The 23,560-nt window shown below is 44.8% G+C and overlaps 1 protein-coding gene across 5 annotated transcripts in view; it reads left to right on the forward strand.

Annotated features, from left to right (window-relative positions):
• Positions 1–23,560, forward strand: part of PARD3 (par-3 family cell polarity regulator) — a 229,993-nt gene that overhangs the window by 26,083 nt on the left and 180,350 nt on the right. For all 5 annotated transcript variants that reach the window (XM_053468226.1, XM_053468228.1, XM_053468227.1 and 2 more), the window contains exon 2: positions 338–439. In XM_053468226.1, the coding sequence (XP_053324201.1) occupies positions 338–439 (102 nt within the window). The remainder of the gene's footprint in view (positions 1–337; positions 440–23,560) is intronic.

Consider the following 23,560-nt stretch of genomic DNA (forward strand, 5'->3'; position numbering starts at 1 on the left):
TGGATACCTGGGTTTTGTTTTGCTTTTCTTTTACGATAAAAAGCAAAAATTAACCCAATGAACCATTAAGCAATTTGGCCCCAAATAGTGTGTGCTTAAAATTTACACACACACACACATATATGTAAACACGTATACATATGTATATCTCTTTCACGGTGTAGTTATGTCATTGCGTGTCTACTAGCTGTTAAAATAGGGAGTATTTATCAGTCTCTGCACCACCGCCGCACGTCCGATCTCCCTCGCTACACTCATACGTGCAAATAATAAATTGCAACACGTGACGTCTGTCTGAGTCTAATTGTTTAAAACTATTTCTTTCCTTCTTCTCCAGGACCCCAGTTACTGGATAAAGGTCCACCGCTTGGAGCACGGGGACGGAGGCATATTGGATCTAGATGATATTCTTTGTGATGTGGCCGACGACAAAGACAGAGTAAGTGCGAGATACGGAGTTCTTTTGTGCTCAAGCCCTCTATCCTAGATAATTGCTGGCGTTCTTAAAGCTTTCCAGGGCAGCGTTAGTTACACACAGAAGGATGCGAGCTCGGGGGACGGTCTCCATGGCCGCGTGTTAAAGGTTCTGCGGACCCCTCGTGCTGTGGCCTTTTCTTCCTCCTTGGCGTAAGGGTTAGTTATACCTCGTGGATCCAGTGAGAAATCAGATTTCCATTTTGGGGTCAAAGAACTTTTTCTCTTTTTGGTGTTCAACAGCGAGGTTGAACATGATGGACTTTGTTTCAACCTACAATGCAGTTACTATGTAATTTCAATTGTTTTGTAATGTAACGGAGAAAGCTTGTGACGGACGTTCTGCACGGTACTGTGTGAAGAATTTACCGGCCTCTGTCTTTACGTTGTATCTATGGATGTGTGCTGATATACCGTATTGGCTCGAATATAGGCCGCACTTTTTTCCCCCACTTTAAGTTTTTAAAGTGGGGGTGCGGCCTATATTCGGGGTCTAGCGCCCGACAGGCAGCGGGGTTAGGATACAGATCCCCCGCAGCGGTGCAGGGGACCTGCATCCTACTGTCTGATACGCTCAGACAGCCTCCCCTGCCAGCACTTCCCACGGGGGGGAGTACCGGCACGGGAGGTTATCTAAGCGTTTTACCTCTGCCCACCCCCGACTTACCGGAGCAGACTCCCGGGTGTCTTGCGGGGCCGGCGGGAGACATTTACGCAATACGCGCATGCAACTTCCGGTACCGGTACCGGAAGTTGCATACGCGTATTGCGTAGATGTCCCTCGCCGGCGCCGCAAGACACCCGGGAGTCTGCTCCGGTAAGTCGAGGAGGGGGGGCAGAGGAGGACAGCGGCAGCGTATCGCGGGGAGGGAGGACAGCGGCAGCGTATCGCGGGGAGGGAGGACAGCGGCAGCGTATCGCGGGGAGGGAGGACAGCGGCAGCGTATCGCGGGGAGGGAGGACAGCGGCAGCGGATCGCGGGGAGGGAGGGCAGCGGATCGCGGGGAGGGAGGACAGCGGCAGCATATCTCGGGGAGGGAGGACAGTGGCAGCATATCTCGGGGGGGGGGGACAGAGTGGCAGCATGTTTTTTTTGGTGCTTTTTTAAAGAAAAAAACTTTTTCTTTAAAAAAGCACCAAACTTTTAGGGTGCGGCCTATATACGGGGGCGGCCTATATCCGAGCCAATACGGTACGTCAGTATTTTGTAATGCTTTAAGTGTCCGGTTCCCAAACCTGTGACCAGTAGAGGTTCCCTGCCCTCTGCATTAGGGCGGTCAAAGGCCCTGCGGCCGATCATCCCGTGTGCGATCGGTATCGGCTTCATACCAGGCATACTTGCCGTTGAGCTGTTATATTCCACACTGTAGAGGCGGCTTAAATATTATATTACCGGATTATTGTACATGTTCCAGGCCCCGTCGGGGAAGGCTTCCCGTGTCTTTACTACATACTGTGAAACGTTACCCCGCTTCTCACTGATCTTCGCACATTCCATTACTGACTGCCCCAGTGTCTGCCTGCTGGCGTGTTCTAGAGTCTTAGCATGACAGCTGCTGCCGGTGCCATGTGTTCCGAATGGCGTTCCTTTTAGTTGAGGCGTCCTCCCATTCCTAATGTGGAATCTTGTCAGGTTGTTGCATTTGAGTTTTACTTAGGCTTGGCGCTTATATGGTTAAGTTACCACTCTCTAGATCAGGGGAGTCCAACCTGCAGCCCTCCAGCTGCTGCAGGACTACATTTCCCATAATGCTCTTTCAGCTAAGGGGCTGGTTGAGGAGGATGGGAGATGTAGTCCTGCAGCAGCTGGAGGGCCGCAGGTTGGACGCCCCTGCTCTAGATGATGGGTGGCCTCTTGGCTCTCTTTTCATCCACCCCCTCCAGTTTGCATTGTGTTAGATAATTAATCTGCCCTCCTCACCAATCTTTTACGAATCTCTCCATAAGTACGGAAGCTGTATGGTTCCAAATAATCCTCTGCATCCTCTGTCTTCTACAGCTATGTAAACCACAAAATCCATCTCCTTTCCCTGAAGAGAGAGGCTGCTGTCTGCCAGCTTGGCACCTCTCTGCCGAGTTCCCTCTTCACAAAGAAACCTCATCCAGACAATTAAGCTTCTTGACAGAGCAAAGTACAAAAATCTCTTGCATCCCGCAAGACTTGAAATGCTTGGTTTATAAGGCATGAAAGGCCCTTTCCACTTGCTATTGATGAACGCGCTGTTGATTCGTATCGCTGGCGCCCTTCGTATCGCTGGCGCCCTTCGTATCGCTGGCGCCCTTCGTATCGCTGGCGCCCTTCGTATCGCTGGCGCCCTTCGTATCGCTGGCGCCTTTCGTATCGCTGGCGCCTTTCGTATCGCTGTTTTATACTTCTGTTGCGTAATGTGTGTTTTGAGTCATTTATAGCTCTTGTTGATGAATTAGTAGACGGGCAAATTATTTTAATTAGCATGGTTTGACCCCTTAATAACTGCTAAATATATTTATAATGACTACCTGGTGGGAAGATTTATTGTTACATTGTGTAATTGTCTAACCTTACGGCATACCTTATTTAAATGTAAATGAATGTGTAAAACTGTCCAAAGTACTCTAAAATTCCCATAAGACTGACTGACTTCTTAGGGTTAATGGCCACCGTGATGTGCTTTAGCAATGTGGTGGTTGAAAGCAGTTTCCGCAGCTCTACATGGAAGCTAAACCATCCAGATGTAAATTGTTAATGGCTTCTTTAAATACACACTTACACACGCTTACACTCTCTCTGTCACTGGAAATAAAAGGGGTTTATTTTAAATACGCGGTGTCGGCGGCTTGTTGATGCGACGGCCCACAGATGTGTTTAGAAAGTGTCCGTATTTATAGAAAGTCTTTCCAGCGTGTGATTAGCGCTGCTCGTCCGCCTCTCCAAGAATAGGCCGTAGTTATGTTATAGTTATACGAGCCGTGCCCCCCCCGGCGAAAGTATAAATGGCGGGAGACCGAGGGGGAGCTGCTGGCTAGACCTGGGTTTCCAAGCTCATGGCTTCTGTATAATATCTTTAATTTATTTATTACCAGCAATTTCCGCAGCACTCATAACACCGGCCCCCCTGTATGCTGCCCCAGAGGGGGGCAATTATTTGAAGTTGTTTGTCAGCTTTATCATACTGTGTTCGCATCATAAGAGCGGTTACCTGTAATTCCCTCTCAGGCAGCGCCGATGCGTCACGCTTTCTCCCCGCATATCACCCCTTTCTGATATAATCACAAGATTCTCGCTGTTCAGGCCCAGAGCGACCTCATGGCGCGCTTTTGCATAGTGCGATACGAGTAGAATTTGGGTAATGATGGTTCATGTTGATGAAGATATGTACGAAGATGTCTGCTTTTATTAGCGGGATGTGATTTTTCTTTTCCCGGTTGGGTTTTGGGCAGACTCTCGGCGTGTTGACAGAATCATTAGACGCAGGACATTTTCCTGGCGCTTGCTATCGTCTATAAAGCATTTTTAGCGTAGTCCTTCAGGTATTTGAAGCCACCAGACACTTGGCAGCAAATATTTTACCAAATCATTGTAAATTTTGCCCATTTTATAGGTTTTCATTGATGCATGAAACGTTGAGCTGTAGGGTCCATGATAAACCGGTATATAGGCTTCTCTTGGGATATACTTACTGGTCTGTAATTATAATGGACCAGATACAGGATTTTTTTTTTATTAGTAATTTATTTTATTTTTTATTTTTTTTAGAACTCAGGGCTCTTTAGGATGAATTTGGTTAAAAAAAAAAAAAAAAGTGAGGGAGACAAAGGAGCAGTGTTAGAATATTTGGGGGATAAATACTCTGGCGGGTGGGCTGCTATAAAGTGCGTATTGTGTTGGTTTTTACTACATTTTGATGGTTTGGCTTATACTTGGCATGAACTTGGTCTGTGTTGTGAAACTAGAACTAGTGGGCTTCTCGACTACATAGAAAATGCTGTCCTGAGAAGCCGCTGTCTGTCGCGTCAGAGCTGCATATGAAAGCTGCTGAAGTCGTCGTGTGTAGTATGTGCGTTCCTGCCTTTTGCCGAGGGTACGACCGGCTTGTTATATAGTAAATATTTGTTATTATCGGGAGTGCCCAGGTTTGATATTTCAGGAGCCGGTCTGCCCGGCGGGGAATAGACGCTTGGAGTCCCGCCGTGGTCCTTGCGCGCCCTCTAGTGGACGCCTGCTGGTATGATTCATGTAAATCCCACAGTTGCTCATCTTCATTGGATTATTCTGTATATTACAATGAAGCTCTGTTATAGTTTCCAATGTAAATTTTATCCTATGTAACTTGTCTTAATTTCCTAGATAGGCCATCTAAGGAAGACTTTATTGTTTTGCCGTCCTACAAGCAATCGCATCTCTCATGAGACTATAAATATCCCTTTTAAATACCCGGCTCCGTAATTTAACCAGTGCAGCTAAACTCTTTTACATTAATACCAGGGCCTGGACTTTAACATGTTTGTCCCATTTATATTCTTATTTATTTTTTCTCTCCAATGTGTTCTTGTCCATTGGGCTCTGGTATTGGAAGGGGTTAAGAATAAACTTCTAGAAACAGTTCTCTGTAAGGTCCTGTTACAAGAGACCTGGCCAGGAAATATTTACTTTGTGTTCTGCTTGCGGAACGACTGTCTTTGTCGTACCGTTACTCTTCCCTTGGATGCGGCCACCAGGGCTCCGCTCCAGCCCCTGTGTTCTCGGTTGCGGTCTCTTGTGACAGCGCTCTCTCATTCTAGCGGCGCATAGACTTTGAAGCGTTTCATTCCTTTGCAATAGGCTGAGCATATTCATTCGCTGCCATCTAGTGGCGCATCTGTGCGTTTCATCAGGCTCGGCGTGATACATGCTTCTTGGCTAAATATTTATTTTGAAAGCATTAGCGTGCGCCGCGGTGCTGTGTAATTAAATAGGGTCGATACATAGTGGGATAGAATAGAAGATAATTGAGATCAAATGAGTATATGTCTCGTGATTGGTGGAGCGGGGCAGATATTTTGGTGATCTAAACGGAAAATCGTTCTCTGAAAATCTCTTGCTGTCTGCACAGATGTAGTACGCAGGTGGCTGAGACTCCCAGTATTCCCTCCTCTATCGCCCTGTTGTGCGTGTGCTCATACATTGTGCCTACAGGTGGGGAGGTTCCAAATTCAATGTAGTAATTATGTGTTTGTTTTTTTTGTGCCATCCTATTGTCATATTTTGCTTGACTATAATATCTGTAGACTGAGGGGTATATTAATAAAACTTGGAGATAACTATGCATTGTGAAGGGCCAACCCCAGTGAGGCTTCTCTTTCAAGAAGGGCTGACCTGACCCTGTATAATGTATAGTTAAATCGGTGCCAACGTGTTCAGGACTCTCCCCCTATTACACGCCTCGCAGAGACTGACCCTTCATTATGCAAAGTGTCGTTCTGATGACAAAAAAACAGTCATAGCAAATCGCATCATTATTGCAGGTGAATGTCTCGTTATTTAAATGCCCGTCCGCCGTACGGTCATCGCGTGGATCCGGCTCAGCGTCACCGAACGCTCTGCAGATGAACAGGATTTATGTGAAGCGGCTGCTGGAATATAATTATCATCGTAGCGATCCATTACGTCTCAGATTTGGACACAAACCAACAAAAGATTCTTTTTGGTTCCAAAAGCCTTTCCCGTCAGCTCATAATTCCACGAGGAATATAAATGACCCGTCTTTCCGGGTGGCGTAACGGCCGCCGGACTCGTGTTCTTGGCCTTACGTTAGATTTTCCGGCCCTTAGCTGGTTGAATAAACGTTTCCTCGTCGTAAGGAGCGTTCATATTCTAATCAGAACTATAATTGAAACCGAGAAGCAGCCGCGGTGGCTGTTACTGTCTTCCTGTTGGACATGATGGCGAATGTTGTTTTTGGGCGCTGATAAACATAGAAATAACTTAACGACAGATAAGAACCTCTCGGATTATTTGCTCTGCCCGTGTTAATCATTCTATGGTCCTGTCTGAGAATCCAATGCATCTAGAAATTCGTGCCGCCGCGGATATGCGCTGATCGGGAAATGTTTGCTGCAGACTCTGTGTGGCTGGAAGTTGTTACTGTAGTTCTAAAATTATCAGGGAAACGCCATATTCCGTTACAGATAGAGCTGTAAGATTGTGATCAGAGCATTAATCGTCAGGAATTTGAGGACCAGTCACCCCCCCCAGGAGCCCCGAGGAGCAGGAGTGCTGGGCCATAGTGGGGAGACTGATAAATTCACATTGGGGGTGAAAAAAGTTGACACGAATCACTAACGTTACCTGATCGTAGAAATGTACAGCGCTGTGCATTTGGGTTTTGGCATTCTCACTTTAAGTGGAAGTCACAGGTATCTGCGACCATTTGTGCGTAGGCCTGGCATTCAAAGAGTTTAACTACCCTACACTCTAAATCCTTTTTTTTTGGGTGAAGAAAGACCCCCCCACACTCATAATATATAATATAATCATAAATATATGAAATATTTCAGAAACTCTCTGTGGCCGTTTGTATGAGGAGCCGTGCGGCGCTCGGTGCGGCACTCAGTGGGACGTAGTGACCGCTCTGTGCGCTCTCGCAGTACGCCGTACACTCCGACAGGCTGCCACAAAACCGACAGCTTGGCTCTTGTGCCTGCTGCACCCAACAGATTTCCGCTCGTCTCGCGCTCGCCTGAGATCTTTCCCGGTTCTCAGGTTGTGCATAATTAATGAGAATAATGAGGCGAGCAGAATTCTGCTGTTTCGCCACTAGGGGGCGACGTACATTTGCATTCTTTTTATCGCCTGCCGTGCTTGTGTTGGGAAATTCCTCATTCATTGCCGCGTAAACACGTGCACGCCCGAGTACAGACATGTAAATGTACACTTTTAGTAAAACGACAATCGAAGTGAGTTTAATGAAATACATACATTCGTTCTGTGTCATTGCTGGGTTTTGTGCAGAACAATGTACATTTTAAATGAAAGTCACGGGTGTCTGCTGCAATGGCTGGCATTCAAAGAGTTAAAGTTCCTTACATTCTAAATACCGTTTCTTGGACCCCCCCCCCGCAGCGGGAACGGCAGCCGTCTGGTATTAAGTTTGTACAGAGAGGACCTAGTCGTATTGACATGTCCCTGTATACCGGGTTTAGGACGGCCCAGAAATGGCCCCTTTAGACAGCAGGTCGTCATTCTTGGCACCGGCTGCCGAGTTGTGATTTTGTGGCGGGTGCTCTCCGCCTCTACGTATCAATCACAGAACGGGCACGGTTCCTCCTCGCTCTCTCTGACTTCACGCCGTCCTCCCCGCTCGCATTACCCGGTACCGCCAGCTTTTAATTAAACGCCGTTAATGGGCTAACGTCGCGTGAATCTATAATCCCCCGGCAACGATCCAGACACATCATTCATCACCTGAGAAAGGGGTCATGTGATAAACGACGCGTTGAACGCATGCCGCGAAGCGGTAGTCACCGGTCATTTTTGGGCTGCAACACTAAATATTTGGATTTTAATTTTATAGTATAACAATGTAGCGTTCACAGCGACACAGAGGGATTTTCTATTCAATCTTAGTCAGTCGTTGGTCTCGTCTTAGATGTATCCCACGCATGTTTAAATTCCGTCTCTATCACCCTCTACCACTTCTGCTTGGGGTTCTGATGGCTTCTCAGCGTAGGCCGGCTCTGCCGTTGGGGCAGACGGTTGTCCCATTAAGAGACCGCTAGTTAGTAGCAGCCACGTCTGAAAGCAGACAGCGCCATTCTTTGAGGAATACGGATCTCTGTTCCCCCCTCTTAGTCTGCTGGGTGGCGGATGCTAACACGGGGTGCGTGTCAGATCGCTCCTGCCCATGAGAACGTCTCCATCACGCATTGCCTGGGAAATACATCCAGCGAATACATTCAGTGAGCCCTCGTTCTTTCGCTCTGTGTTCAGGGAGTATAAATTCGTGACGGACACCGAGTCACCGCCGGCTGTAAATCCTCCGTCTCTCTCTTCGGGGAGAAGCGCCGAGGACGCCGGTAATTCGCGCCGCGGAAGCGCAATAAATTTCAGATGCCATTTCTGGGAAAGGACGTAGAATGGCAAGCGGCTCTAATATATACGGCTTTGAGTGGAAACGTGAGAGGTGTTACGGCGAATAATACCCGTAAATTACTCTGTAACGCAGTTTGATGTCATCCAAGCGCTTTTTAAGTATTACGCCGGGCCGTATGAAAATATTTAGACTTGGGAAGCCGCAGACGGATGCCGTTGGCGTTAATAGTTCCGCGTGCCTCTGTGAAGTGTTTAGAAAGCGTTGGTTTTCGGAGCGTTACGTGGTGTTGATGGCTCCCCCCGGGGGGGTTCTGCCGGGAATTAGTCTCTGAAGCCTGGGGGGGTCCGGTGCTTGATTTGTACCCCCTCGGGGGGCTTGTTAAATAACTAGAAGTTGTTACAAGTTTCCAGGCACATTAAACTCCGAATCAGCCGGACCCCACACTGTGTGGAACGCCGCAGAAATCCCCCCTACTAAAGGAGTCGATCCAGGAGCCGGCCAAAAATATCTAACAGATGCGTTATTTCTTTTTCTTCCATCCTGATTTTATTTTCATAAATGTAACATGTCCGTCGTATCTCATGTTTCCCGTCTGTCTTCTAAGGTGATGCTTCCCCATTGTATATCCCCCTAATTAATAATTTAGACACACGTGCCATTCTAAAGAGAACTGGATATCTCACAAAATATATGGAAAAAAATGTTTAATATTGACCAATAAATTAAATATTTGGCAAATATTAATGATAATTCATTTAATAAAGAGTTGAAAACATGAATCCAGTTAATAAGATGATAAATTAATTTATTACATTATTGTAACGGCTAGATTGAGACTAGGAAGGACGCATCGGGTGGTTGGGTGGCATCGGGCCCGCAAAGCTTGTGCTCCGGTGTGCATGCGCAGAGGGGTTTATTTATTTTATTCAGCCTGAGAAATAGTTGAGAAACATGACTTGTAGTAATTGTCCATTTACCTTGACTGAACCAATCTTCCTACAAAACGTATAGATTTCTGCTCTGGTTTTGTCGGACCCTTTCAATGGTATGGATTCTGCGGAAATTGCTGGCACTATATAATTAAATAATAATAATAATATATAAATATAGCATTTTCCCACAAAGATTGTGTAGACGGTCTCTCCAACGTGGTCTGTACACTCAGGGGCCGGGGGGGCCGGCGAGTAAACAGTGAAAGTAAATGTTATCCTAATGGAGTGACCCTGCGACTTCATTTATCTGCGCGGCGCTGATCGTTTCCGTTGGTTTATCCAGAAAAAGAACCTCCATTCTGTGTGCGCAGAGTCTCATTACTGGGCAGGCAAGCAGCTGGCGCGTTCCGCCGCGTGTTTCATTAGCGCACATAAAGGTCCAATCACATCTCCATTTGCTCTAACTGCATGTTATAAGAGCTCATTCACATACCATAAAGTAACATTTTCTCTGCAGCGAGTTATTAGATTACCATTTAGCATCTGATAGATGTTTCATTATCTTATTATATGATATCATTCACTTAAGCGTCATTTTACGGCGTAAGCAAATCGAGCACAAAAATGTAGCTTTCAGGCTCCGGTTACTGTCTTGATTAATGATTATTTGTTACGACGCGGCTTGTTGAGAGCGTGGCAGAGAGTGGGATGTGCGCGCGGTCGTTGTGCTGCTGCAGATAGCCTAATCATTTTTATTAAAAAGGGGTTAATGGTTTTATTTTTACATTGTTTGCCCCTCCATGCCACCCTAGTCCCAGAGGGCCGACAAACAAAGGGGTGGTTATACATTTCCAATTGATATATCCATGTTGACTTTCCCATTTGGGAATGAGAACCAGAACGGGATATCCTTAAACAATTAAAACATTTGACCCTCATGTTTTGGGTATTGTTTTGTGTTTTTGTGTCAAAACCCGTTCCCAACGTAGGTTCCATCGGAGGAGCACGCGGTGAGTTCGTTCCGGGATGTCGCCAAATATATATACTGCAGATAAAACGCTCAAGGCTTTATTAAGACGAATTTATTACGGTTCATGCATCGCACGTCGCACATATTGGATTTTTTAAGGATGTTTTATAAAGGGTGAGCGCTGTACGGCGAGAGGAAATATGCCGCTGTCATAGGCAGCAAAATTAGATTGTAAACAAATTGCTGTAGAGAGATGGGAAAGGAGATATTCCGTCCACAACGGAAGGCAACGCCGTGTTAGGGAATATACTCCGTAAACTGAATTCATGTGTTAGTCCTAGAAAGTTTTTTTGTCTTAAATTGATGAAATTCAGTTAGGTATATATCAATATAGACATAATTTTATTTATTTATATATATAATATAAATGTGTGTGTCTGATATATACACTACTGTTAAAAAGTTTGGTCACTTAGCTGTTTTTATGGAAAACAAGGACATTTCTAGCTCTAACATAATTTAAATTTAATTTTGGATCGGTGAGCACAACGTGCCATTGGAACACAGGAGTGATGGGAGTGATAAAGGGCCATTGGAACACAGGAGTGATGGGAGTGATAAAGGGCCATTGGAACACAGGAGTGATGGGAGTGATAAAGAGCCTCTGTACGCCTATGAAGAGATTCCATTAAAAATCTGTCGTTTCCATCTACAATAGTCATTTACAACATTAACCCCGTCTGCGCTGGAATCATTAACGTTACCTGATCGTAGAAATGTACAGTGCTGTGCATTTGGGTTTTGGCATTCTCACTTTAAGAGGAAGTCACAGGTATCTGCGACTGTTTGTGCGTAGGCCTGGCATTCAAAGAGTTAAACTACCTTACACTCTAAATCATTTTTCTTTCTTTGGGTGAAGAAAGACCCCCCCCACACTCATAATATATGATATATTCATAAATATATGAAATATTTCAGAAACTCTCTGTGGCTGTTTGTATGAGGAGTCGTGCGGCTCTCGGTGCGGCACTCGGTGGGATGTAGTGACCGCTCTGTGCGCTCTCGCAGTACGCCGTACACTCCGACAGGCTGCCACAATACCGACAGCTTGGCTCTTCTGCCTGCTGCACCCAACAGATTTCCGCTCGTCTCGCGCACGCCGGAGATCTCTTTCCCGGTTCTCGGCTTGTGCATAATTAATGAGAATAACGAGGCAAGCAGAATTCTGCTGTTTCGCCACTAGGGGGGCGACGTACATTTGCATTCTTATCGCCTGCCGTGCTTGCGTTGGGACGGGAAATCCTTCGTTCATTGCCGCGTAAACTGCACTCACGTGCACGCCCGAGTATAGACATGTAAATGTACACTTAGTAAAACGACAATCGAAGTGAGTTTAATGAAATACATACATTCATTCTGTGTCATTGCTGGGTTTTGTGGAGAACAATTTTTCTGATCCATTTCATGTTATTTTAATGGTCAAAATTTTCTTTTCTTTCAATAACTAGGAAATTATCAAATGACCCCAAACTTTTGAACAGTAGTGCATAGAAAATGTTCTGGGGTGTTATCGCTGCAGCAACCAGTGGCGTGTTCCTGGCGATTTCCAAATCAATTTTTATACATAACCCCCAATGTTGTAAAAAGTCTGGCTCTATCATGGTGTCGAGGTGATGCCTTTCCAACACAGGAAAACGTGTAGTAGTGTAAGTTTTAGGGACCCCAGAGGTGTCTTTCAGATTAGGACACAAAAGGGGTCGCCTTCAGCTTTAAGTTCCAACTTTTCCTGGACTGATATGGATGGATGTTTCTTCCTCTATCAGAGCAGAACAGAAAACTAAACGGGGATAATTCTCTATATGGATGAGTTCTCCTGGTTCTTGTGCGCATTATTCAAACTGTCCACAAGAGGTCACTGTAGGGCTGCAGTTAAATCATTTCTCATATTACAAATTTATATATATTTTTTCCTTGTTTTTCTTGCTTTTCTTTCTAACTGTGGAGATTGGGTGATTACAATAAATAAACTTAAACACAACATTATTAAGTGCTTTCAAAGGTACTTTCTCCGTGTTTCTGTGAGTGTTGTGAATGTAACGTTACTGATGTTGGTGAAAATCGGCTAATTCTCCGAAACCTTGATTTATCAATTAAATGCAATTTTTTGATTTAATGTAAGCTGAGTCATAAATAAGACTGTAAAAAAAATTAGAAAATGCAAAGTAACAGATGTTTCTTTTCTCCAATTTGATTAATTTGCATCCTTCGCTGAATATAAAATCGCACTGATTGACTTGCTCAGATGATTTTACAGATTTGATAGACGTTAATCTGTAAATCGTCTTTCGAAGTCCAAGTAATCTGTTACTGTATTTTAAAACCGCAAACTATGTATTTCATTGTATGCAGGTTATTTTTTTTTTTAAAAAAATCAATATTTATTGTTCAAACAAACCTTTCATCCCTTAAATTCAGTCCTGCCTCTCATACCTAAAAACATCTACTCATCCCTCTCCACAAAAACTCTCATTCATTCCCTGATTATTTCCCACCTTGACTATTGCTGCAGTCTATGGAAAATGCTGCTGAAGGCTTATCTTCCGTACTTCTGCTTCCCTGCTCTGTGAAGCCTTCTGCTGGCTCCCTGTTAATTTAAATGCCTTCTATAATACTTCTGCCCCTATAACAAAATACTCCCCTGCTCGATCCATACGTTCTTCCCGTGTGCCAAAGCTCTCCTCCTCTCATCGCCTCTTCCTTTTACGAGACGTCCGTACCTCTGCAACTCCCTTCCACCAAACCACCGGCTTTTACGCTCCATATTCAAGAAAAACCTCAAACCCCGCTACTTCAGACAAGCGTGAAATCATTCCGGCTAGAACTTATCTGTCATTAATGCGACCCCCACATCCATCTATTGGTCTGCCTCCCCCTTTCTCCATACGTATGTTTCCCCTCACTACTTTTTATTCTCTAGATTGTAAGCTTGCCAGCCAGGCCCTCTTCCCCTGATGTGTTTGTCTTAGTCCGTCAGTTCTAGTTTTATCTGACCCTTTGACTGTACGGACTGTAAGAGGCGCTGCGGCGATTGTTGGCGCGATGTAAATAAAAGTTAATAATTGACTTATAACAGTACAAGAATCATCTTGCCCCTTAAGTGTAATAAATTCCAGTAACGTATGGATAATGTTTACCAAAATTCTTTTCCATGTCAACTTGGCATCCGAAAACAAAGAAAACGTTTGACATAGTTCAAGGAAGACAACCCCCCCCAACGGACTCTTTATGCAATACCATCAACCGGCCCGGCGACTTCACCGTCTCCAAAAAACGCTGTTCGTTGTAACTGAGTTTAAGCCCTTTTTTCTGCTTTAGCAGGATTACTAGTTCATGGTTTTTGTATTTGTGTATAATGTGCACCCGCTCCATGCTTTTAATGATCGCATCGTACCGCGTTGTAACGTGGCTGTGGCTGCAGCTACCACAAGGCCGAGAGCGGTCTATTCACAAGAGAGAGTTTGTAGGGGAGTTGCGGTTTCAGCCCCCAATTGGTTTTGGGAGCCATTGGCCATTCACAATGAACGGATTAAAATCTCTAATCTCCTGCAAACTCCTGACAGCTGTCCCTTCAGTGAATAAATCTCACAGGTGTTCTGTATTATAAATCTCACAGGTGTTACCGAGGTGTTCTGTATTATAAATCTCACAGGTGCTACCGAGGTGTTCTGTATGATAAAGCTGCTAGGTGTCACGCGGCGGTCCTTCTGACGGTGAACTGATGTAGCAGGGTCCTGTATCTGCAGTCGGAGCCGGCGGGCCGCAGCGGACAGTAATGCCAGTAAGCCAGATGTGCTGGGGACACAGCCGATGAGAGAATATTTGCGCTTATTTTCATGCACAATGTCCCAGCTGAACAATGCTCTGCGGAATAGTCTCTGTAACGTGTTATTCTAAAGAGGCGACAGTCGTAAAGCCCGGCCGCGACATACAATGGCGTACTGTTTCTTGTTTTCAAATACTTGGGCTTCCTCCCATTCTCCCTGGATCGGTTCCATCCCCATTTTCCGTAGAGGCACCCATCGCCAAAACAAATATTAAGCAGATTTAGTATACTTTTCATACTGAAGGGGAAAAAAAGAAGCTTAAATGGTTTATTGTGAAACTTGGGTCAGCTGCTCACCCAGTTATAGAAGCAGACAGTGAACTGGGAGTACTGGAGGTGCTGAGCTCACGCCTATGGGTTCTCACCATTAATACTGGGAGGGAGCAGGGAGCGCCCATTCACGTTGTCTGAACATTGTGTAAAAACCTAATTTACTTGGGAAAAAATATAATTTATACGTACTTATATCATGTACTGATGTATATTTGGAATTTACTGATTTATGCTGTAACGGCAGACGCACATTCACAGGTGATGACATCATATGTCCCGTAAATCCATGATAAACCCGTATGCGTGTTTCTATATCGGATACACGGACAGGTAGCACACTTTAGCTCGTGGCCGACCCGTGTCTTTTTAGTGATTTTGTTTAAGGCAGGAAACGAAGGCCTCAGGAATCCTAGAAGTCGTTGGAAACGTGCCAGGAAAAGGAAGGAAAAAATGTAACGGTTACAGTAATTATGTGTTTGATCCTTTTTTTGCTCTCTCCTGTGTATTTAACGGCATAATTAACAATGCACACGGTGGGAATAACAATGTATAAAGGGCATGAGGTCATCGATGGTGTAAGGATCCTTTATTTCCTCCTGTTTTTTCCCTGAGCGTCGGCACACAAGGCTAGTTACTGGGCTTGCTTGCCAATTCATAAAGTCCAGGAGGTGACACCCCATCTCCAGAGGTCCTGTTCTTCGCCATCCATGCCTCGGGCAATTAGTGTGACTCTGCCGGGGAGACAACCCGCTAATAAATTACCCGTGTTAGGGTCATGGTAGGAGGCCACGTGTCAGTCCACCATGTTGGCCTTGCAGGAAGGTAGGGGCCAATGTAGAAAAAGGGGTGTCGGATATTTTAGAATACAGGACCAGCCATAAGCGTGAATAATAGGCTTCATTCATTTATTTTGTCTTGATTTGTAGAACTTTAAGAATTCACAATCAAAAATGTTTAAAAAGAAAATAGAGGCAGCGACAGTCACTTAAATGCAGAATTATAGGAAAACCTTTTTTTCCCCGGACCACGGTATTTATGTTAGGCCGTTAATGTTACTGCGCACCGGTAAGCGAGGAGCTCCCCAACGCCGAGAGACGCTCCGGCACCGGACAACCCGCATGTTATGTGCTGAGGTTCCTCGTGATTCCCGAGGTCTCTCGCGGACGGTTTCATGCAGTCTGTAGTTACTCTGCATCACTTTATAAAAATCCTCTTTTTACGGGCGGCTGGAAATCACGCACTTTACGCTTCTGGAAATCGTGGAAAATGAAATTAGCGCTCCAAGAAAAAATAAGGTTCCTCTTTGTTTCTTCAATCGCCTCTGATTAACGGACGGGACCGGATATGGCCAGCGACGATGTTTTTAGTGAGCTTTTGGAACTTTATTGTTAAAAGCGAAGCGTTTCAAGTCTTGTTCGGGTTGATTGTTCCGAGACGAGGGCTCTTGACTTAACGACGCTATGCGAGGCTCTTCGGTAAAACTAATGGACTTTGCTGTGTAACTTTTCTTTTTTTCTACCAATGTGGAAACTTTTTTTCTCGTTTATTCTTGATATGAAATAAAAAAAAAAAAAACGACTGATATAATTCAGCAATTATTTTTTTTTTCCTTGCAGAAGTTTTGCTAAATGTGTTACAGCGCAGTGCATGCGCGGCAGCCTGTCTTGGCTGTTTTCGGTTACCTACACCTGTATTGAAAATTAAAAGTGCTTGTTTTATTGTGCATGGTGTTTTTGTCCATTGCCGCGGGGGGAGGGGGCAGATGGTTTACAATCTGTGGCACGAGGCTGTTTCTGATGCCCGGTTTGCCTCGTTCGTTATGCAGATTGTTGCACCCATGGTGTTTTTTAGCTCATGATTTGGCAGCTTCAGTTATTTATGGACTACAAGTCTCATGATCCCCAGCAATGCTTTTTGGCAGAAGAGTCAGATAGGAATTGTTTTCCTGTACCTGGAGGGCCGGCTGCATGTTAGACCCCATTGTGCTCGCGGTGCATGTATGTTACACGGATATACCAAACATTATAGCGGAGTTCTGCATCTTTTTTTTTTTTTTTTTTTAACCCTTCCTGTCCTGCTTTCCGTAGGCATGCCCTGTGCCGCCCCGTCAGAGTATATCTGTTGTTGCGCGGTGTGATCGGGTTTTCTTGGCAGGGGCCGGCGTGAAGCATATTATTGGCTTTCTATATTTAGAGATTCCGATATTGTTAACGCGTCTCGCAGTCCAGGCTTTTACCATTTCAAATGACCTCTTTCCTATTTTTTTATTGCCCACTGAAATTATCTCCAAATTCATTCCTGTTCCCACCCCCCCCCTTACATCACACTTTCCAAGTTTTTAATGAGTTTTTATTACCCTTTTATGACTTGCTGCTTATTCCGAGTCCCCCCCCCCTATTCCTGACCATCATTTAATTTTCTTTTTGGTCTGGCTGTAGCGAAGAGCGGCGTAATAATTATTTTCAATCTGGAGAAACCAAGAGCAGGGATCCTTCTTTATCTGCATTCACCCACCTGCCGCCAGCCGAGGCGATTATAATGTGTAACGCGCAGCATATCGAATGCTTCATCTGTCCGAATGTCAGAAAAATGTTTATAAACCTGGAATTCTAAAGACAGAACATTAATTCTACTCTCTAGTATGCTAAGAAGGTGGTAGATAAGTGGAACAGCCTCCTAGCAGAAGTGGCAGAGGGTGATACAGTGAGGGTATTTAAACATACACGAGGCAGACGTATGACCGATGACTGGTTTAAGGTCAGTCTTATGTCACATGACAACCAAGTGTTCTTCGCAAACTTATCAATGAAACAGACTTAGATATGTTGTTACGCTGGACTTGGTGTTCTAAGAGTTAATATATCTATAGATATATATATTATAGAGATCAGGTGAAGTCAACCTGTTGGAACTACAGCTCCCATGAGGCATCACACTAAAAAAGATGGCAGTGGCTCTTGGCATCATGGGAGTTGTAGTTCCCCCTGTTAGCTACATTACTCTAAATAACATGATATCGAATAATATAAACGTTGACGTTTACTAGAAACAAACTTTATGTACTTAGGTAACTTCTGTGATTTTCTTTAGAGCCGCCATGCTCACATAGAAAGGAAAGTGGCTCATCCTACCGTTGGCTTGATTACAGAGCGCAGGACTAGCCATCGGCCTCCTAATTAGGATTAATTGTAAGTTGAACGGCCGCGCAAAGTGGGCTGTAATTAAATAAAAATGTAATCACGGTAGGATTGTGCTTCTAATGCGCGTTCTAGATGGATAGCGCTCTTCGAAAGGCCATTATTACCTTTTTGTGACCAGGAAGTCCGCGCATCTGTGCCGATTGCTGAGCGCTAATAGGTTTGTTATCAAAGATTTTCAGATTTATCACAAATGTTAGAAAGCGAGGGTAATATCTCATGTTCTTATTTAATTTACTAAAGTGTTTATATTGGGAAAGATTTGAAAGATAATTCTGCTACTGTTTGTGAAAAGAACAATGTCATACTGAATTCTTTGCTATAACGGCGATCTAGAATGCAGTGGGGTCGTGAAAACACACAGTATAGCTGCAAACTCCACAAATTATATATATATACACACATACACATACCTGGGGACTTCCAGAACCCCCACTCTATCAGTAGGCTGATGACATCAGTGAGTGGGACCCCCAGCGTAAATGACAGGTGGACTGGGCTATTCCCAACCACTTTGTAGGGAGTGGGGCACGTCTGCACCGTTAGATTTCAGGCCGTGACCTAGAGAAGCGGTTCTTCTAGTAGTCACCATGCCTCCTCAGTCATATTACTTGTGGTAAACGGAATGGCTCAGACCTAATCACTCAGACAGCCATCAAGAATCAGCTCAGTGTGGTGTTTGACCAGGAACAACAATGGCGGCCTTCAGACAAAGGGAGTTTATTTGAAGAAAATGAGATAAAACCAGGTGAATGGTGACCTACATTACTGTATACAGGACCGGGGTTCTGCTCTGGGAAAGATTTTTTTTTTTTCTATAAGCCTGCCAATTATCACATAATAGTCACGTTGTCGCTCCCCGCGTGGAAGGATGGCGTCTTAGCATGTATTGTGTGTTTTATTGACAACTCTTTTGGACTTTCATGGTGTTAATTAGGATCTTTCCAGAGTCCTTGATTGGGAAATGGGTGATTTCTGCTCTACATGCGTCATACATAAGTGTCAACGCGGTCTCGGGGCGCCGTGGATCTATAATTCTCACGTTCTACGGATGATCGTCCAGCCGAGGCAAAGCTCAATGAGCGCTGAAGTTGCTTGATGTCTAGAGAGCCCTCTTCACCCTTGCTTGAAGGCACTTTCTGGGCAAATACACTGCGGTGGGGAATCTTGTTACATGCCCTGTTACTTACCCCCCAATTCTTCAATGGGAGTTTAGCGTTGCCTGGAGGGCCATATGTGGCTTAGCCCACTTCGAATCGCTTACTAAGCTGGACGCACGACAAGGCTGCTGGACCAAACGTGATTTTTGAGCATGCGCCTGCTGTCCTGACACCCTGAAGATGGCGCATGAGTGGTTTTTGATGTCGGTGCCAGAAGTAGATTTCTGTTGGCAGCCTCTTCGTTCTGGGCCCGTGCATTATCTGATAAAACATTAATCATCCCTCGTTCCCATTCAAACGCATTGACAGAGATTGTAAAATGTAATTTAGCAGTGGGAATAGAGTTAATGTTTTTTAATGGCCATAAGCTTCCCCGTGATTTATTGGTTTCAGAGTCGAGATTTTTTTCCCCCCTTAATAGGTTATTGCAAATGATGCACGGCGTGTATGATGAATAAGGGCCATGCTTATGGTTACGGGTAACAGATAGCGGGAACCAGTTAGACGCACTTACTTTACCTCTGACTAATTGAAGCCGCTTGCGGAGAGAATCGTTCGATGTACACGAGCATCAAACCCCGCTCTGCTCGCTTGCGTGGAACGCCGCGTATAATGCCAGTGCGGCTCTCGAAAGGTGGCCTGACCCAGATTCAGTGTGAAGATTATCAAAGTAAAGTAACTCGGTAATTTGTCCCGCGGGAAGGGAATAGTCCGACGGCTTCTGATTTTTGTTTACGGTTTGAAATGTAAAGTGTTTCGTGAAATGACCTGCGATCCCATCGGGAGTTTGAGCTCCGTCAACGAGCGCGCCGCAAAAGCCGTCACATACACATTCATGAGTGTTTATGTTGGCAATCAAGGAATATCATTTGAATAATAAAACCATTTACCCCCCCCTGCAAAAATGGGAGAGCTTTTTAGTGATTGAAATTTGTCCCATTTCAAATGAGAAAAGATAGCCTTTCACAACTGTTACAGGCAACAGGTTATAACTCTACCCCCCGAGCCTTGTGGTACATCACCCATCAAACCCGCCGTGCAGTCGGGAATTGGAGACTCACGCAAGTATAGCGACCCGTTTTTACAGCCCAAGTGCATTACTTTACATTTATTAACGTTAAACCGCAGCTGGTGGAATCTTGACCATGATTACATGAATCCTTTGCCGCCGTCCCACCAGGAATCTCTATCCTGCTGCAGATCTTTTCTATAATCTGCAAAAAGGACTTAATTTACCATTAAGACACTTTGTAATATCACTACTGAACGAATATTAAATCGTACCGGTCCCAATACAGATCCGAGGAGTACCCCACCAGTAACAATACCTTCCACTGAAGGAACCTCCTGACGCTTAACCATTGCCTTATACCTTCAACTATTTTATCACCCAAACCCAAACGCTGTAATTTATTTGTTGGCCAGTTTTAGTTTACTATTTTCTCCTGATCTAGCAGCCGAGCCGCGCATGTCCCGTGCCATTGATCCGCTAGCCTGGCACTATTGGGAAGGGCGTAGGGACGCGAGGCTTTGCGTTCAGTAAAGGATGGGCCGCCCTTTACTGGTCTTTTAAGGCAGGTCCCAAGTGTGTAGAGAATAAAAAGCTCAGCCGAGTATATTTCGTGCTCGGAGTATATTTAATTTCCTAATCATTTTATTCACTTTCCCCTTTTCTCTTACTGTAGTCTTCAATTAGATTTGTCTGAAGAACGGTGATTAGATTCTAATTACCAGGTACAGATGAGCCACTGTGCCTGATCTTATCTGATTTGCCATCCGTGGTGCTCTTCGTCCAACACGGAGCTGGGAAAGCTGTCTCCGCTCGGGTCGTTTTTCAGAGCGAGTGCAATTACTTCCGAGTACGTTATAAAAGGACGCGGCGAATGGGGAAAGCGATTGGTCTGCAGGCAAATTCCCTCTTAAGTATAAGCAGACTACGAATTAGGCCTCCTCGGGGGGATGAAATATGAATGCTGGGGGTAGTTTGCAGTACTTGTTTTTACCCCTTTCCTGCAAATGACTAGGGAATGGCATTAACGTTTAGATCATGCGATATAAGCATGTATGGTAGTGTGTGGATGTGGATGTGTATGTATGTGATATAGACTATGAGCTGCAAGAACAGCCCCGTTCCTAGCATAAGTAATATTGGAAGAGTCCAAGCCGGCCGCGTGTAGAAGACGTTATGTCCACAAAGTGACTTTGCCAAGGCAGCAATGTCCGCGTCTGGCCACGTGACCGGTTTGTTGATTGCATACTGTAAAAATAATTTAAATGAAGCAATCCGCTTACCCCGATACAGAGCCCGGTTATAATTATGAAGCAAATGTTTTTATACAGCTATGAGTAATGATCGCCATTAATCTTTAATGCTTTCCTATAATCCTGAGTGCCTTTTGCAAAACTACATTTTTTTTGTATAGATTTCATAATGATAAATCCTAGTTTTTTTTTACTTTAGCAAATCGAATGCCTTTTGTATGGATGTTTGATGGTGGTGTGTATTAATCTGCTCATGGCTGCTGTGCCAAGTGGTGACCCGTTTCAGGTCTGTCCCCTTTCCCTTTGCTCGCCCCGGGGTTGTAAGGGGGTAGTAATAGGCAGTGAATAATTATTGATTTATATAGCACCCTCATATTCCGCAGCGCTGTATAATAAGATAATGGAGCAATGTAGGAAATAGTCCTCAATATTGATAGAACTCGGCATACTATGGAACTTCCCAGTATAGGCTACTCGTAGGTTCCTCTGGGGTGTGGTGTTGCATAGGGGCGGGGCTAGTCTTAGTCTTTAGTGGGAGGGAGCTGGGTGGGCACAGAATGTGGGCGTGGTCACATGCAGATCCCCTGCCCAGGGAAAGGAGAAAAAGACCCGGAGACTCTGGCAGCAGAGCTTTACTTGGAGACCCCGGGGCAAACCATGAGAATTCCCATTAAGAAGTCCATCAACATTTGGAGGGCAGAAGTTGAGCTTGGTTTCTCTTTATTTCCATAGTTTTAGAGACTGTAAATATCTGTACTTTTATGAACGACCCTTTTCTATTCGCTGTCTGATCAGGATACAGCGTCATTGCTCTGTTTACAGGCCGCTGCTTTCTGCGCGCTCCTCTCTCTCTTTCTGAATAATCACAAGCAAGTTTCCCAATATCTGTCACTAACACTTCAGAAAGTCGGCAGTAAAATGCCCTTCTCTTTGCGATTCATTAGTATTCACAGCTCCGTCAGCCTGCAGTTTAAACTCCTCTTCTTGTTTGTCAGAGGATGATGGAGGGAGGTTGCTTAGTAACACGGAGCCACGCTCGCGACACGAATCGTCAATGTGTTCTGTGGATTCACCTCCACGCGCCGGGGAGAAAATTGAGATTCGCCACCGACAACTTTAATTGATTTGAAGTTGTCTTAGCGGCCCATGGCTTCTCCAACGTTACTTCCGATAATTGCAATTCTTGTGTTTGTGGCATTGATTTCACTTTTAGCAGCGTAGGACTTCTCATCCTCGGAATAGGCAAGTGGAGAGAACCAGAGGGCACTTCCATGGGCTAAAAGCTTGAGAACTGTGCACGTCTGTACGTCGTCACGCTATATGTTGTGTCTGTAGTGGAAAGCCCCCACATCACGTGACCCAAAGGAAGAAAAATGCTCCAAGGTGCTTAAGTTGGATGTCGGATCTGCTATTTGTAAACTGTGTAATAGTTTGATGCTTAGAACGGAGCGTTAATAATAATGATGATGATACAATCTATGTATATAGCGTCAACACTCCGCAGCGCTTCATGGAGTACATACATTAAAAGGCTCTGACAAAACTGGAACTGACAGCATTAAGTTTCAATGGCAATAATCAATAACTGCTTCAGTGTCTCAAGAAAATGAAGTGTCCACGGAAGTGACGTTTCACATCACAGAATATTTTTATCAGTTGGCGATAGAAATGATGCTTCCGATGCTGCGTTCGGTTAGAAAAGCGGTAAATTCGTCAGTGTAGGTGGAACGGCACCTTTAATACAGTGAGCGTGGGGCTCCTGTCCTTGGCCACGTGTTGTCCCATAAACATTCTAAGGCGTCCTGATATACGGAGTCCGCCCTGCTCTCCGCTGTCATTTTGCTGTAATATGTGTGTTTTTTGAGAGGTCTCGAGTGGGTTTTATTGTGAGTTTAATTTAGTAAATGCTCAAACGGCTCCGTGATACAGTCCCCAAACCTCCCGGGCCGCTAATTTATTACGGCTCGCGGCAAGCCTGCAGGTTGGGCAAATGCTTTCAATCCATCGTGGACCTTCAGATCACCCTATGTGATTCGCGCTCGCAAAATGTCATTATCTAAGTGCTGCTTTCCGTAGCTTTTATTTAACTGCGATAAACAACCCAGTAGTTTAATTCATACATTTTCTTAATTAGAGCGCTTCATATTTCTGCTTTATGAACCATAAAACCGCATCTAAAGCCGACGTGGTCTCGCGGTTCTCGGTTCAGGTAAAGTGCGTTGTATGAAGGAGCGTCGGCCGTAAAAGGTTCATTTTGGATATGGATATACCGGTGATCAGTTTATTCTCGTGATATATTACTTTCTCTGTGCGTAGCTCTCACTCATTTTTTACGTTTAGATTCTAATGAAACATTAT

Source organism: Spea bombifrons, chromosome 5 (assembly GCF_027358695.1).
Source record: "Spea bombifrons isolate aSpeBom1 chromosome 5, aSpeBom1.2.pri, whole genome shotgun sequence".
Lineage (NCBI taxonomy): Eukaryota > Metazoa > Chordata > Amphibia > Anura > Pelobatidae > Spea > Spea bombifrons.